Genomic DNA, 17,820 nt, shown 5'->3' on the forward strand with positions numbered 1-17,820 from the left:
TGGGGGCATGTGTTGTTGTGGCACACTTCAGTGGGCACCCACTGTGTCGTGCTGGCACCCTTATGTACATCCTCCGGGCTCATTGTTGTTAGAGGGACTCGGAGTAGTGCTGATGTATGAAGGAAAAAGAAAATCCAGGGCACTCTTCTTTTTTTTAAAAACTTACAGAAAGCCTTTATTTTTAATGGCTATATCATGATTGAAAACTTAAAAAAATAAGTGAGCTGAGTGGCAAACAAGTGCTAGTGCTGATGTTTTTTGTTGAGCATGGCATGGAGTCCATCTTTAGGCTGTATTTTCTTATTTACTTATTCAGATAAACGTGAGGCTGCATTGAATGGGACTTGTGATGAATGCCCTCAACCTCCACCCCCACCTTCCTGATATCACAGATATCCGTTTCATGCTGCCTAACACGCCATTCACTCGAGTGTGTGTCACTTTCTGTTTGACATGTGTTGCTTGGCTCCGCATTGCCACGTATGGCTTGGCCCAGATGTATAACAAGACATTAATTGCACACACACACACACACACACACACACACGCTGTAAACACTGTACACACACACACACTCTGCCCCGTGTCATGCAATGAGCCGATGTTTTCTAATCTGGCATGCAACGCGCCACAGTGGCCTGCCTCATTTTGTGGGAAGGGAAAGGGGAGAAAATACAGAAGAAAAATAGAACGCCACCGTGTTATTTAAACTTTTTAGCCCACTTGTTTCCTATCAACACAACCCCCCCCCCCCCCCCCCCACCACAACCATTCACTCTCTCATCTCTTCTTCCCCTTCCTCATCTGTCTGTCCCTTGGTGAGTGTGTTTTTAGTGTTGCAGTGAGTACACAGCTTCTGTTTTGCATCCCCATCATGGCAGAGGTGTTTCTCTCTCTCTTTCTCTCTCTCACTCTCGTTCTCGCTCGCTCCCTCTCATGTGGCTTAGATGACTTCCTGTGACAGTACAGAGGGAGCCATGTGACCAGACAAGTTGGAGGAGGTGATACCCCTCCGGGAGCTTACCTGCTGTGCATGGAGGAAACTCTGTGTGTCTGTGCACATGTGTACGTACGTGTGTGTGTGTGTTTGTGTGAGAAGTGGTTTCCTACGGATTCATGCAAATGTTCCATGTGCTCGCTTCAACACTCTAGTTGTGTCTCAGTAGTTTCTGACAGCTTGGTGTAACTACCGTACCTTTGCCTTCCCCCCCCCATGTTAAGTGACTTGAAGTTGCCCAAAGCAGCTTGAAGCTCGCTGAGAGCACACATTTTTTCACTCGTTTTTTTTTTTCTGGCTTGCAGGAATTACAGATAGACACATTTTCTACATTAGTTGTTGCTTAGGAGTACACTTGCACATATGGGCTAAGCATGTGCAGAGTACGCAAAAAAAAAAAAAATAGTTCACACTTTTCTACAGTTTCATTTTCGAATGCTCAGAGCTCAGAGAGAACACCTTGGGGTTTGTTTCGATTCAAACCCTGAACTGGAAGACTCAGCACTAGGCCCTGCCTAGAGGGAAGCCATGCATGTTTTGACCCTGGGAGGGAGAAGAGAGGGAGAAGAGAGGAAGAAGAGAGGGAGAAGAGAGGGAGAAGAGAGGGAGAAGAGAGGAGAAGAGAGGAGAAGAGAGGAGAAGAGGGGAGAAGAGAGGGAGAAGAGAGGGAGAAGAGAGGAAGACGTCACCACTCTGGCTCATGCTCCGACATGACCATCACATTCCTCAGACTGGTGAAAGCAGCGCAACACAGCCCATTTCCTGCTGCTGCTGAGACCTCTCTCTCTCTCACACACACACACACACACACACACATACACACACACACACACACACACAAAGGTGCGTGTGTGTGCACACACATGCAGACAAACACAGTACATAAACAGAAATGTGAAAGCATACACATTTCATTTCCCAGGGAGGCTGTGATCAAGAGGCAATATAAAAGTCAAATAGAAGTCCAAGAGTTTTCTGAGAGACAGAGGGTTTGAAAGACGTGTAAAGACATTGCTGCTGACGACAACAGGCTTTTCAGTTAGCGGGTCTTCTGGGGCCCTGCTAAGAAGGGCAGATTCTTGGGAGACCACAGTGCAGGGGAGCCTGACTCATGTAATCTGTTTTCTGTGCCATAAGGCCATTAGTGGCACGGCCTGAGCAGAGCAGATTTAGTGCTGGTTCCATGGGACAGGAGAAGCAGAAGCACACACACACACACACACACACACACACACACACACACACACACACACACACACACACACACACGCACACACCAACCACCCACCCACCCACTCACCACCCTTCTCTGCTGCGCTCTTAAAGATAATGCATTTTGCATCTCACAAGACACACAAGAGAGACACAGACACACACACACACACACACACACACACACACACTCAGAGCATGTTTCACTTGCCCTGTGACGTCAAGCTGTACATGTACGCGTCTAGCTTATGCACGTCTTCTCACCGACAGCTCAGAATAATTTACGCCCTGCAGTAGAGTTCCTTCCTTTCCACTGTGCTTGCCGTCAGTCAGTCAGTAAGGCGTACTGTGCTGCACAGCTGATCTGTAGCACTGCTGCCTGGGTGTCAGTCAGGGTGAGGGGCGGGGAGCAGGGGGCAATGGTCTTATGCTGGCTGGCTCATGCTCTGCCCAATGGTCTAAGGCAGTGTTTCTCAAAGTGTGGGCCGCAAGCTAGCCCAAGTGGTCCATGAGCAGACGTGGTAAGATATAATATAGATGAGTTGTTTGCAATATTGAACCAACTTGTATGTAAATCCAAACATTTCTGCAACACTGCCTAGTGTCTATGTAAGCCATGCTAGTTTAAAACATATATATTCTCCGACACAATAAGCAAAGGTGTAAAGACAATCAAGGTGGTTCAGTGAGTAGGCCTATTGTGTGATTTACTGTTGAAGTAGGTCTACTTTTTTTTTTTTTAGCTAGGTGGTCGGTGAGGCTTTTTTTACTGATTAAGTGGTCCTTGGTCTGAAAAAGTTTGAGAAACACTGGTCTAAGGGAGTCTTTGCTTGCCATTAACACGTGCACACACCCGCGTACATAGTCACCCTTACACAGACTCCCTTATACAGATAAATGAAATGACACACACCCACACACATTCAGACTTGCAGAGAGGCTCCTCTCGCATCTTGTGCATTCATTCATTCAGATTTTCCATCCCCTCCTCTCTCTCTCTACATCTCTCTCTCTCATACTCACTCATTCACTCACACACACTCACACCTTGAGTTTTAACACCCTGCACAACTTGCATAACTTAAATCATAACCTCACCCTTATTCAGCCCTGTGATGGCTTTCGTGTTTGTGCGTGCGTGCGTATGTACGTGCGTGCGTGGACCTCAGTGACGTCTCAGCCCAGTCTGAGTCAACCCTTGTTTGTTTGTTTGTTTGTGAATTTAATAGTGCAGGACCTATGGCGGCGGTGCATGGATGTGTTGGGGATTTTTTTTTTTGAGGTAGTAGTAGAAGTGAAGTCAGGTCAGTGAGAGCGAGAGAGAGGCCTACGGAGGCTGCTCAGTGCTGCAGGTTTCGGTTGCTGTCCCGCATCACTGAAGGTCTCACTAACCCAAGTGCATGCAATAGGCTCTTTGCACGTACGGCTCGTTTGTTTCTATTGTAGCCAGGTGTGTTTGAACCTGCCGCTATTGTTAATGTAATTAGTGTTACGCGGACCCGGTTTGGTGTTGCATCTAGTGAATCAACACGTTACGATAAAGAAGGATTTTTGCGTGTTAAAATATTTATTATTGGGAAAACAAGATATTCAGTGTTGGAGTGAAGATGTAAGGAGCAGAATATAACAGAAGATGCTGTTACAACACAGTTAACGCTCCACCGGAAACAACGCGGCCGCATTGAGAGCCTTTTGTGCAAGTAGCTCATTGTTCAGACTCAAACCCAGAGGCCGGTTTCACAAAGCTATTTTAGACTAGTCTATATTAGACCAGTCTTAATTCTGCCCATATACCGGCACTAGTCTAATGCAAGTTAGACTGTTTCACAAAAATAAAGACTGACCTATTTTAGACCAAAATAATTAGACACCTTACCCCCAGGCTAACTTAGGTCTATACTATGTTATCTTACTATGTTATATTGATTCCACAACTGATTTCAGTTGGAAATTTGTAACCTAGCCTAGCCTAGCCTATTCTAAGCTTATCTAAAACAAAAACATTAAAAGAAAACCTATAAATTGTAGAGGATGAAAATACCACATCTGAAGTGTAATTTGTAAAGACATATGTGCTCTATTCATCTTGTTTGACCTTGTTCTGCTTGGGTAAAATCGAGTCGAGTTGGTTAGATGTGGTTACTCAGGAGGCCCATGTTTTTTTTTTTTCTATCCAAAATTCATTGCACTAATAGTCCTACTTCAGATAGTCAAGAGCTAAGCTATAGGTAATGTCTATTTTTGTGAAACCGGCCCCAATGTGTGTGTGTCGTTGTGTCTGTGTTTGTGTGTGAGCTTGCAAGTTTTTGAAATGTACAGTATTTTTAAATACGCCTCCTCTGCTTTGCGGCTTAGAAGAGAGACACATGTGGTTCTCCTTCTCTCAGTGTCTTCACTCCACAGGAAGTGTCAGTGTAGTTGTCAGTGTGTCGTGCTGTGCCATATGTTTGTTTGTGTGTGTGTGTAAGGGAGAGAGAAAGAGTGAGTGGAGGAAAGATATGGACAGGTTCTGCTGTGTGTGTGTGTGTGTGTGTGTGTGTGTGTGTGTGTGTGTGTGTGTGTGTGTGTGTGTGTGTGTGTGTGTGTGTGTGTGTGTGTGTGTGTGTGTGTGTGTGTGTGTGTGTGTGTGTGTGTGTGTGTGTGTGTGTGTGTGTGTGTGTCAGCAGGGATGCAGTCAGACTGTGTGCCTCTAGGCCGTCTGCTCTGTGTCCGCCGCCACACTTGTCAGAAGCAGCCTCACTGCCAGAGCAGCCCACTCTATGTCTCTCTCTCTCTCTTCACAGACACACACACACACACACACACACACACGGGTACGTTAAATACAGCACAGGACAGTAAAACATGTGCTCTCTCTTGTAATTGCTTTCTTTTTCTTTTTCTCTCTCCTTCCTCTGTCACTTTTTCCTACTTGTCCCACCTTAAATGTTCATCTTGTTTTTCAGTGCTTGCCTCTCCATTGATGCAACTCACCTACTGTACATCTCCCTCATCCATTCCTCGCACAGCCTTCCCCCATCCCACCATCTTTCTCTCCGTCTTCGTCTCTCTTCTCTTCTCTCCTCTCCTCTCTGCTCCTCTCCTCTCTGCTCCTCTCCTCTCTCCTCCTCTCCTCTCTGCTCCTCTCCTCTCTCCTCCTCTCCTCTCCTCTCTGCTCCTCTCCTCTCCTCTCCTCTCTGCTCCTCTCCTCTCTGCTCCTCTCCTCTCTGCTCCTCTCCTCTCTCCTCCTCTCCTCTCTCCTCCTCTCCTCTCCTCTCTGCTCCTCTCCTCTCTCCTCCTCTCTTCTCTCCTCTCCTCTCCTCTCCTCTCTCCTCCTCTCCTCTCCTCTCCTCTCCTCTCCTCTCTGCGCCTCTCCTCTCTCCTCCTCTCCTCTCCTCTCCTCACTCCTCTCCTCTCTGCTCCTCTCTGCTCTTCTCTCTTCTCTTCTCTCCTCTCCTCCTCTCCTCTCCTCTCTGCTCCTCTCCTCTCTGCTCCTCTCCTCTCTGCTCTTCTCCTCTCTTCTCTTCTCTTCTCCTCTCCTCTCTGCGCCTCTCCTCTCCTCTCTGCTCCTCTCCTCTGCTCCTCTCCTCTCCTCTCTGCTCCTCTCTTCTCTTCTCTCCTCTCCTCTCTTCTCCTCTCTGCTCCTCTTCTCACCTCTCCTCTCCTCTCCTCTCTTCTCCTCTCCCCTTTCCTCCTCTCCTCTCCTCTCTTCTCCTCTCCTCTCCAGTGCTGAGGTCTCCCTCTCCCTCCCCCTCTCTCTTCCCTTTTCCCTCTGTTTCTTTATATATTGTGTTCCTATTCTGTATCCGATTCTCTTTCTTCTTTCATTATTTTCTGTTGGTCTTCTCTCTATCTTTCTCTCCCTCATGCTTTCTCTCTGTGTCTCTGCCTCTAACTAACAAGTGCTGTGGAGACTCCATTCCCCTTAAGCCAGACAGGGCCCATGTTTTAAAGCTGGCATTGAAAAAAAATTGCTTCGGCAGCATCCCATTCGTCTTACCAGAGCATTTTTTTTCTCCATCCCATTTTTCCTCCCCATTTATGCTTTTTATACCTCTCTCTCTCTCTCTTCTCCTTCCTTCTTTCTTTCTTTCTTTCTTTCTTTCTTTCTCACTCGCTTGCTCCCTCTCTCTTCCTCTCTGTAGGCGTAAGGTGCTAAATCTGGAGTATGTGTTAATTTCTCAGCACTTTTCTCTTTCTTTCTTTCTTTCTTTCTTTCTTTCTTTCTTTGCCTTTGTCTGTTTCTATTCTCATTTCTTCCCCCCCTCTCTCTCTCCCCCTCTCTCTCTCCCCCTCTCCTTCTCCGAGGCTCTGTAGGGAGGGGGTTCTGCTGAAATTTTCAGCAATGTTGTTAGAAGAGGCTGCTGTTTAATTTAGAGAGCAGCAAGATTTTAATGGCCTCGGCCGCCGTCATCGTGCTAAAAGCCTTTTTGCCTTTACAGTTGCTCCTTGCCCTGATTTTTCTCGCGCTCTCTCTCTCTCTCTCTTTCTTTCTTTCTTTCTTTCTTTCTTTCTTTCTTTCTCTTTCTGACTCCCTCTATCTCACTTGTGGTAGACTAGTTGTTTTAGTTTTAATTTGTCCCCATCACTGGGATTTTTGGCATTGAATTCTTCAGTAAAAATGTAAATACATTTCCCTCTTCCAAATGAAGCAGGATGTCTAGCCAGGACTGGACGACTGTCTTGATTGTCTGTGTATTTTCAGGGCATAGAGTGCATGATGAGGCTTTAACAGTGACAGCTAGCAAGAACAGTGCCTGTGTGTTTGCTAACATAAAGGAAACCTCAAAGCATGTGCACTGGCGGGCAAGGGCTCTTACATCCCCTACAGATGCTTGTGTTTTTCTCATGGTCTTAATTGTGTGTGTGTGTGTGTGTGTGTGTGTGTGTACAGGTGGTACCATGGCAAGCTGGACCGCACAATTGCGGAGGAGCGACTGCGCCAGGCCCGCACGCCAGGCAGCTACCTCATCCGGGAGAGCGACCGGCGGCCCGGCTCCTTTGTGTTGTCCTTTCTCAGCATGACCAACGTGGTCAACCACTTCAGGTGAGACACACACACACACAATTACAGGTGAGACCAAATCTTCACACACACACAACACACATTTTACAGCATATACCCCGTGTTACGGTTCTTAAACAGAAGTCTCTGTTCAATAAAGAACGTCCCTGTTCTACAACCCAGCACTGTTCTCCAGAACACACTACTGCTGTACAACTCACACAGCTCATTCATCAAACAGGCCACTGTTCTGCAGCACATGGCAATATTCCACCAAACATGCCTCTGCGCAGCAGCACACATGTCACTGTTTTACAGCGCAAGCTACTATTTCTCACACACACACACACACCCACACACGCGCGCACACACACACACACTCATTCGTAAGCTACTATTTCTCACACACACACACACACACACACACACATTCGTAAGCTACTATTTCTCTAGTCACACCACTGTGTGTGTACACAAACGGAGGCTGAAACATCAGCGAGATGAAATGGAGCTTACAATGGGTGGGTTGGTGTGTGTGTGTGTGTGTGTTGTGTTGTGTTGTACTGTACGTGGAGGTCACTTGAGTTGCCTGTTCTGCTGGGCGGCGATGGCTGTGTTTTACTGTGACACAGTGTTTTTGGCTGAGTACACCCTGCTGCCTCCGCCGCCACCACCACACAGCCTTTATGGCTACACTCATGATGAAGAGATTGGCTGGAGAGAACTCGAGTGGCTTTAGCAAAACAAGCACTTGGCAGCGAGGCCGCAACATTACGCAGCGTGATATAAAACCTTAAACACAGGCGACAGTTGCAAATAGAGATGTTTAGGCTAACGGCTTTAGGATGTGTTCATTCAGAGAGAGGTCCTTTCTCTCTGACTGACTTTCTTTCTCAGCCACTTTCTCTCTGACTTACTTTTTCTCTGTCACTCTCTCTCTCTCTCCCTCTCTCTCTCTCCCTCTCTCTCTCCCTCTCTCTCTCCCTCTCTCTCTCTCTCTCTCTCTCTCTCTCTCTCTCTCCCTCTCTCCCTCTCTCTCTCTCTCTCTGTCTCTACCTCTCTCTGCCTACCTCTGCTCCTAGACCAGTGAGAGATGGAGGTGATAAGACAGATTTTAAACACGTGTGAGATGGATAGAGGGTTAGTTGTGCCTAGTTATAATAAGAGATGAACTTGCATGTGTAAAACACACACACACACACACACACACACACACACACACACACACACACACACACACACACACACACACACACACACACACACACACACAAACACTCCTACACCACATGGCCTCACAGGCCACTTCCGACGCCCCCGTTCAAAGTGACTAAAACGAGGCCAGTGTGATGGTCGTTACCTCAGCCACCTGCAGCTCAGAGAGCAAAAGCCCAGCCAGTGAACTGCTCTATTCCACCATCTTGATATGCATCTTGACTCAGTAGCCACTGATATGTTAATGTTCGACTGCACTATATGTACTTTAAATACCATACTATGTATGTATATATCATGCACATGTTGACGAGAGCAAGAAGTCAATGAGTGCATGTGTGTAAATCCTCAACGTGTGTGTGTGTGTGTGTGTTTGTGTGTGTGTGTGATCTCCGTAGGATCATTGCGATGTGCGGCGACTATTATATCGGCGGGCGGCGGTTCTCGTCTCTCTCAGACCTTATCGGCTACTACAGCTACGTGTCCTGCCTACTGAAAGGGGAAAAGCTGCTATCGCCGGTGGCCCCTCCAGAGGTGAGAGCTCTCTCTGTGGCACTGTGAAAAGCCCTCACGATAATACTCTCTCTCACACACATTCTCTCTCTCTCTCTCGCTCTCTCTCTCTCTCTCTCTTCCTGTCACACTCTCCATCTCCCTCCAGATACTTCACTCCAGTCCTTATTGCACACATCTCTCAATGCCTGTTCTGTACAGTCCGTCACACCCACTGTCCTTTCTCTCCCTGGGCCATCTCTCTCTCTCTCTCTCTCTCTCTCTCTCTCTCTCTCTCTCTCTCTCTCTCTCCCTGGGCCATCTCTCTCGCTCTCTCTCTCCCTCTCTCCCTGGGCCATCTCTCTCTCTCTCTCTCATTCCTCTCTCTTTCTCTCTCTCTCTCTCTCTCCCTGGGCCATCTCTCTCTCTCTCTCTCTCTCCCTCTCTCCCTGGGCCATCTCTCTCTCCCTCTGTCTCCCTTTTTTCAACACTCATTCTCTCTTTCTCACTTCCTCACAGACATCACACATCTCATTGGTTTTCACCTGTCAGAGGAAGTCAAGCGCACCATGTGTGAAGGACTTCACAGCATTTATCTCCTATCTATCCTGCGTGAAACTGTCTATTTATATGTGTACATTCAGCGACCCCTTTATAGCACGTCAGTTACAACTGTAATTTGGGAAAGAAGCTAGGCCTCTCGCAAATCAGTAACTCATCAAGATCATTCAGTTTATGTGTGTGTTTCTATGTATACCTTGTTTGTTTGTTTATATTTGTGATTGATTGCGTGTGTGTGTGTGTGTGTGTGTGTGTGTGTGTGTGTTTGTGTGTTTGTGTGTGTGTGTGTGTGTGTGTGTGTGTTTGCAGCCCGTGGAAGACAGGAGAAGAGTGAGGGCCATCCTCCCGTACACCAAAGTGCCAGACACCGATGAGATCAGGTACTGTCCACCCCACCTGTCTGGCCTGTATAAGCCTTTAGATCAGACATAATGCACATGTTGGCTTGTCTGATGTTCTGCTGTTCTCTTCATCTGTCTCCCTAAGCGCCACTTCAAAGCTACAGTATTTGAGCTATTAGTTTCAATGAGAAGCCAGTCACGATCTGACTTTCCTTTATTGATCTTTTTATTTTTTTATACTATTTAGCTATTTTCTTTTTTTTTTTGCTGTTTTTTTGTAATTTTCAATCATTGTCATTTTAAATTTTACATGACTCCAAGCAAGGACTCTTTCATCACAGAGTGTAGTTGTTTCTCACTGGGCGAGCAGGTTTTTGTGTGTGTGTGTGTGTGTGTGTGTGTGTGTGTGTGTGTGTGTGTGTGTGTGTGTGTGTGTGTGCGTGTGTGTGTGTGTGTGTGTGTGCGTGTGTGTGTGTGTGTGTGTGTGTGTGTGAATAGGCCTGGGCTTGTGCGTCAGAGCCACAGCTTTGACGAGGTTTCCCTCTCGTTCCCAAATACTTCCCGACCTGAGACTCCAGTGCGTAATGTCAGCCTGCGTGTGCTCTGATTACGGGGTCGGCCTCTGCCAAACCCCCAAAGCCAAGGAGGGGATGAAGTTTCCCGTCCAAGTGCAGGCCTCTCCTATCTCCGGCTCAGTGGTTCAAATCTGGTCCCGCTGTGATCCGTTACCTCAGTGAACTGACCAGTTCAGCCCTCCTCTGTTTCCTGTTAAAATGCGCGGTGGGCAGATATGCCCTTGGTGTTTGGTGTCGGATACATCTCCTGTTTGATCTTGTCCAGTCCTGGGGCGTAACACATTCACTGGCATTTGTTATCCATCTAAACAAATAAACAAAGGAAAACAAAACCTAGCAAACATAAAAAAAAGCCCAACATCACTACTTACCAAGCAGATGTCTGGCCGTTTCATATGATGTTTGACTCAGTACTGATCCCTGTAGGCAAGTCCTTGACACTGCAAGAAAAAAAACAGTATATAATGTGACCCTCCAAATTCTCTGTATTCAGATTAAAATTGGATATTTATTTCAATTATGACCTCAAGTGTGACCTCTCCGTCTCTTGTTTTAGAGTTATGAACACGATGAGATACTTACATGCTGGTATGTTCTTGCAGTTTCCTGAAGGAGGACATGTTTATCGTTCACAATGAACTGGATGACGGCTGGATGTGGGTGACCAATGTGCGCACCGAAGAGCAGGGTCTGATTGTGGACGACCTGGTGGAGGAGGTGGTGAGTGTGTACACACACACAGACACACACACACACAGACACACACACACAGAAACAGATAAACAGACACAGACACAGACACAGACACGCACACACAGACACACACACACACACACACTTTCAAGCATAAAGACCAGACCCAGGTGTAGGTTCCCATCTGAAGTGTCATTGTTGCATTGTCTTCCCTCCGTAGGGACGTGAAGAGGATCCTCACGAGGGGAAAATGTGAGTGCATTCATCCATTTGTGTGGCTCATAAACAAACACACACTTAAGGGGTGTTCCACGTTGGCTAGAAATGGCACAGACTTCACTCTGCCTTGTTTTGTATGTGTACTTATGTTGATTTCCGCAGTTTGACTGTAAATAAGAGCGATGTAGCCTGCATGTTTCTTTGTGTGCAAAATCCTGCTGTAATATTTTAGCTCTGAGAAGAAAAATAAATGAACTTGTAAGAAGGGAAGTGCAGTTGCTTGATTGGTTGCATACAGCTGGCTGGTTGAACACAGTATACAACTTCATTGGCTGTATTCGCTGGAGCATCGTAGCTGTGTTCTTTATTTTTGTTTCGGTTATCTCTTCAGTTCAGGCGCCTTCTTTGATGCCTTGCTACGGGCACCTAGTCATTCTCCCCAATCCCCTACAGAAAGGGGTTATACTCAGAGCCGTCATCCACAGTCATCCTCCTTAAGAAGGTTGTTTTGTTTCTTTCTTTCTTTAGCCATAGCTGATGTGATTTTGGAAAAATAAACAGGGACAAAACCGATATGCAGAAAATGACAGTGTGCACAAACACGCTTCAGTCTGATTGGCCTTTATTAGCTGACTTCACATTGATTTGTCAGTAATGATTTCCACTTCAGTGGCTTGTGTATCTTTAGAGCTGTGTGTGTGTGTGTGTGTGTGTGTGTGTGTGTGTGTGTGTGTGTGTGTGTGTGTGTGTGTGTGTGTGTGTGTGTGTGTGTGTGTGTGTGTGTGTGTGTGTGTGTGTGTGTGTGTGTGTGTGTGTGTGTGTGTGTGTGTGTGTGTGTGTGTGTGTGTGTGTGTGTGTTGTTATAAATAGTTGTGTGGATCTGTGTGTGTGTGTGTGTGTGTGTGTGTGTGTGTTGTTATAAATAGTTGTGTGGATCTGTGTGTGTGTGTCTGTCTGTGTGTATGTGTGTGTTTTGTGTGTCTAAGTGTGTGTGCGTGGTGTAGTGCTCTCACGTGTGTGCGTGAGCAAGAACAACGTCAGAGCGCCAGAGTGCTGCGGGTGCTGAGCAGAATACTCCGCCATCGCTGACTCACCCTCTGCCCCTGATTCTGCCGACAGCACCAACTCTCTCCGCTCAACTCGTGCTCATGATCCCTCTGTTTTCTCTCTCTCTTTTTTGACCCCTTTTGTCATCCCCTCATCTCTGCATCAGCTGGTATCATGGGAAGATCAGCAAACAAGAGGCCTACAACTTGCTAATGACAGGTACCAGTAAAAAACTTAGCTGATTCACCACTTACAATGACTTTCAGGAGGTGGACAGGAATTAAATCAAATTGTGCAAGAAACCAACCCATGTATTTCTTTTATTATTTAATCATGATATTATGTGAATGTAGTTCTCTTCAAATTGGTGTTAGAATAAAATACTGAATGAAGCATCCTTCTCTCCCTTTTCTGTGCTTTCTCTCTCTATTTATCTCCCTCAGTGGGACAAGTGAGCAGTTTCCTGGTGAGACCGTCGGACAACACGCCAGGGGACTACTCCCTCTTCTTTCGCACCAATGAGAACATCCAAAGGTTTAAGATCAGCCCCACTCCCAACAACCAGTACATGATGGGAGGGAGGTACTACAACAGGTATGTCCCCTTAAGATGACAAGACGTTAAGTGCAGTGCAACACAGGGCCAGACGCTTTTGCGCCCACTTCAGGCGTATTTGTTTCGCAATGATGTAAAAGCGCAAACTGCCTGTTGCGGGAGCTGAAAGTGGCAGATTGCGTTTTTCATGTCATGCATATGCATTCATGGGAGGATCCAGGGGAAAGTGGGAGTTTAGCGTAAAAAGATGGGAGGGCAAGAGTAAAGAGCGCCTAATTATGTATTCCACGGTATGTACTACAAAGACTGCTCCTGAAAGCGCACCTCTATTATGCGCCTAAATACTTCCGCCTTGTAAAAGCAGGTGTTAATCCAAATTGCAGTTCAATGCGTCAATAAGAGAACCTTTCAAAGACAACAGAATGCTATTTAGAGCACCAGTTTTGTAAGTCTTTGTACTATCAAAAGCAACATTAACTTTCGTTGGCCTTGAATGTCTTACTTTCACTTTCACGTCATTCACTTAAACTTTACTACTTGCTAGATTTGACCAATCTTCCATAGCCTACGTGCACAAGTAGTTTGAGTAGAATTACTGATCTTTATTATCTCCCTGCTTGTTGACATCTTATCATGTATAGTATTATTTCATGATCGTAAACATTTGATTCTTTTTAATGTTGTCATCAGTTAACTTCATTCAACTGCACTTGTATGTGGGCGCTGCCATTCAGTTGTGGACGTTCTTAAATTGCGTTTATGGGCGGAGAAAGGCAGAGAAAGGCGCAGTTTACACTAAGGATTGAACGATTGATAAATATGACGGAAACTTGGGTCTGACAGCGTTCGCAATCTGCGGTGTGTCCATGACACTGATAACGATACGTTCGCAAATGTACGTACATCTGGCCCACAGTGTCTTTTTCTACCTGTCACAGGTGACTATTCTGGCTAGTCCAATGAGCATGTCATCATGCCACAGAGAAGGACACTGACAAAATAGAGTGGATACTATGGGCAGTACAGGATGTTACATTTCCGAAGACTGTTCTGCCACCCTGGACAATGTGTCTCTTTGGTGCAGTGTTAGAACACTTGCAACCTTGCGTTTGTGTACCTATGGTGTGTACTACACATTTTCCAATCCCACAAATCAGTCAAATCCCACATGCAGTAGGGTTCCCAGCACACTTTAATTCCCTACCCATCCCATTCCCTACCTATCCCTTTGTTTGTCAAGCGACCTTGGGTATCCTGAATGGCGCTATATACATTTAAGCTATTATTATTATTATTATTATTATTATTATTATTATTATTATTTGTTAACACGCTGGTGTGTCAAATCTGTAAACCGACACGGCAAAATGGGACCCCTTGCTTGTTTAGTTGTTTTATCTTCCCAAAGACACCTCACCAAACCTTTTATCTGGCCATTCTGGGAAGTGGTTTTGGACTGCTGCTGGTGCTTTGCTGTGGGTTGTCTAGCGGGGTTATTAATGTCTGTGTGTGTGTGTGTGTGTGTGTGTGTGTCGGGGACCATCTCGGGACCGTGGGCCTCGGCCAGCAGCATTAGGATTCTAATGGCTTCTCCCTTAATGCTTCTCTTGGCAGCGTGGATGATATCATGGACCACTATAAGAAGGAGCAGATCGTGGAGGGCTACACCCTGAGGGATCCAGTGTCGGTGCAGGTGGGTGGAGAATTATGGGCTGGAGGACGCTTTACTTTCAAGTCACGGCTTTTTTTTTTTCTTCTAGTGCTCGTTTGCCATCACCAACACTGTTGTTCTCTCTCTCTCTCTCTCTCTCTCTCTCTCTCTCTCTCTCTCTCTCTCTCTCTCTCTGTCTATGTCTCTCTCTCTATGTGTGTGTGTGTGCGTGCGTCTGTTTGTTATCCATCATGACGTCGCCGTTGCTCAGCACCAAGAACAAGTCCTCTCTGACCTGGTGGATGGCAGGGAGATTTATAACACTATTCGACGGAAAACGAAAGACGCTTTCTACAAAAACATTGTCAAGAAAGGATACCTTCTGTTCAACAAAGGTACAGTCCCTCAGCTCTGCACTGGAAAACGCATCCCAGCCACTCGGGGACAAAACATTCATACATGGCAACAGTATTACTGTCCTGTAGCAAACCATGCCAACAAGACTGTCGATGGAACCTGGCTACTTGCCAACCAGAGGAATGTTGTAGGCTAGAACCGCTCTCGAAGTTGCGCAATATGAAGGAACTTTCTTACAAACATGACCCCAAAAAGATCTTTCAAGCAATGGACCCTCATATTTGCATTCTCCCCACTCCCTGTCCCCACTGTGTGTGTGTGTGTGTGTGTGTGTGTGTGTGATAAGTGATAATGAAAGCAGGCTCCCTCCTCTTTTGTAGAGGACTAAGGCCTTATGCTAATAGTACTTACAGAAAGCCCCCACATCTTTATTGCTGTCTTTGATCATCTCAGCTGACTCAGCCAGCATGGTTCAAAGAGGCTCAGAGAGAGAGGAAGTGTACACACATACACACACACATATAGAGTAGACACAGACACACATAGACACACAAAAACAAAGTGGACTTTTTAATGCGCTCTTCTTTCAGAGCACCTCATTGAATGGATGACCTTTATGACTGCCTGCTACCCACTGCAAATGCAAACACTCATATTGATGCAGATGAGTTTGTTTTGTCTCAGCCCAGTGAGAGTCGCATTAATACGGGATTATTCACACATGTTCCGCAATCTAACACCTTTGCTGTTCTGTCTACCTTAAGCCCCTTCCAAACATTGGCATTGGTATTCACAGGCACTCCTAGTTCAAGTTCAAGACAAGTTTAATTTATATTCTTGTTGATCTCTTTCCTGTCCCAAAACACAGGTAAAGGCAAGCGCTGGAAAAACCTCTACTTCATCCTGGAGGGGAACGACGCTCAGCTCATTTACTTTGAAAGCGAGAAGCGAGCCACCAAGCCCAAGGGGCTGATCGACCTCAGCGTGTGCTCCGTCTATGGCGTCCACGACAGTCTGTTTGGCAGGTGAGGAGGACGGCCATCTCTGGACACCACTGACCACCACTGTCCATCCCCCATTATGTTGTGTGACATTGCTTTACCTTTACTAAGAGGATGTGTTCATTGTCAGCCACTGAACAGCTACACACTTTGAAACGTTGAGACATTTCCTTAAGAGATTGTTGCTTCGCTTGGTCAGATTTTGAAAACTTTCCCTCAGAGGTATTTTATGTATTAACCACAGACACAGACACAGAGACAGACAGAGAGACAGAGACAGAGAATTGGGTTCTGCCTGTGCTGTGTTTTTATTGCACGGTCTACTGCTTCTGGTTATGAAACTCAGCCGGAACTGAGAGAGACCAAGCCCCTGGTCAACAGGCACTCAAAAAAAGCAATAAAATGACTTGGTTAAAAAGCAAAAAAATCAGGACACAATATCTCATGTCACATTGAGAGAGACACTATAAGAGAATCCTCGCTACAATTCTAGAAGGTTCTTTGTCGCTTCTACTGTTTATGTCTGTTGGTAAGACGGGTTGAGGCACGGGTTGGAGTCAGCTGGCTCACTGGCCACTGACCCCAGCATTGGATTTGGAAGTGTTTGTGTTGTGTTGTTTGTGTGCCTGTTGTGTGTTGCGTTGCACAGCCGTATGTACTGTAGCTGTTCTCCCATTACCTGATGCATGAAGTCTTTTCCCCTCCCCTTCTCCTGCAGGCCAAACTGTTTCCAGATTGTGGTTCAGCACTTTAGCGAGGAGCAGTACATTTTCTACTTTGCAGGAGACACTCCAGAACAGGCACAGGTTTGTCCTGTTCTTGCCCACATAACCTGTGTGTGTGTGTGTGTGTGTGTGTGTGTGTGTGTGTGTGTGTGTGTGTGTGTGTGTGTGTGTGTGTGTGGTTGTGTGTGTGTGTGTGTGTGTGTGCGTGCTTGTGTGTGTGTATGTCTGTCTGTCTGTATTTGTGTGTGTTTTGGATGTTTTGTCTCCATACAGTGTGTTTGTTTATGTTGTAATTGGATAGGATGTTATGTGTGTTTGTGTGTTTTATCTCTGTGTGTGTTTGTTTGGCTTAACCTTCTATTTAACTCGTCCCTATCAGGACTGGATGAAATGCTTACAGACGTTCTGTAGTAACCTTAGAAAACCGACACAGTCCACCTCCAACAAGAGACTTCGCCAGGTACAACACCTCACCTCTCATCTCTCTCTCTCTCTCTCTTTCTCTCTCTCTCTATCTCTCTCACTATTTTTTTCTCTCTCTTTCTTACTCACTCACTCACACACACACACACACACACACACACACACACACACACACACACACACACACACACACACACACAGATCCATGCATGCAGATTAGTCATACCCACACGCCCCATCATAAAACACACACACACACACATACACACACGCCACTCTAATTCTTCCCTGTATTATTGTCCTCCCCTGTAGGTCAGCAGCCTGATGCTGTATGTGGAGGAGGCCCATAAGCTCCCCATCAAACACTTCACCAACCCCTACTGCAACATCTACCTGAACAGCGTCCAGGTGGCCAAGACGCACCACCGAGAGGGCCAGAACCCCGTCTTCACGGAGGAGTTCATCTTCGAGTGAGTCCAGCCGCCACACAACCCCAGTGTAGCCCCCTCAGCGTGTTCTGGGTGTTCGCTTTCAGTGCCAACTACTTTTGGTGAATAAAGAAATGATGGCTGGTGAATAATGGATGACTTGTTTTTCTTTTCCCTCCAGTGATCTGTCAAGTGAAATCAACAGGTTTGAGATCAGCCTGAGCAACAAAACCAAGAAAAGCAAGGAGAGTGATATATGTGAGTGCATCATTTGGAATCTTGAATCTCTTTTTCTGTGTTCTTCAAAAGCCTGTGTTTTTGTTTGGGCTGAGCGTATTACACTC

At 46.2% G+C, this 17,820-nt stretch overlaps 1 protein-coding gene across 1 annotated transcript in view; it reads left to right on the plus strand.

Moving 5' to 3' along the window:
- Positions 1-17,820, plus strand: part of rasa1a (RAS p21 protein activator (GTPase activating protein) 1a) — a 32,038-nt gene that overhangs the window by 7,783 nt on the left and 6,435 nt on the right. The window contains exons 4-17 of the mRNA XM_076271358.1: positions 7,083-7,235; positions 8,807-8,942; positions 9,771-9,841; positions 10,980-11,097; positions 11,291-11,322; positions 12,503-12,555; positions 12,780-12,930; positions 14,506-14,584; positions 14,814-14,937; positions 15,768-15,924; positions 16,619-16,706; positions 17,005-17,085; positions 17,361-17,518; positions 17,658-17,734. Coding sequence (XP_076127473.1) covers positions 7,083-7,235; positions 8,807-8,942; positions 9,771-9,841; positions 10,980-11,097; positions 11,291-11,322; positions 12,503-12,555; positions 12,780-12,930; positions 14,506-14,584; positions 14,814-14,937; positions 15,768-15,924; positions 16,619-16,706; positions 17,005-17,085; positions 17,361-17,518; positions 17,658-17,734 — 1,478 coding nt within the window. The remainder of the gene's footprint in view (positions 1-7,082; positions 7,236-8,806; positions 8,943-9,770; positions 9,842-10,979; positions 11,098-11,290; positions 11,323-12,502; positions 12,556-12,779; positions 12,931-14,505; positions 14,585-14,813; positions 14,938-15,767; positions 15,925-16,618; positions 16,707-17,004; positions 17,086-17,360; positions 17,519-17,657; positions 17,735-17,820) is intronic.

The sequence above is a fragment of the Alosa pseudoharengus genome, unplaced genomic scaffold, assembly GCF_046254945.1.
Source record: "Alosa pseudoharengus isolate Yale_2024_CS ecotype anadromous, Long Island Sound unplaced genomic scaffold, YU_APseudo_1.1 YU_APseudo_1.1_scf_6, whole genome shotgun sequence".
Lineage (NCBI taxonomy): Eukaryota > Metazoa > Chordata > Actinopteri > Clupeiformes > Clupeidae > Alosa > Alosa pseudoharengus.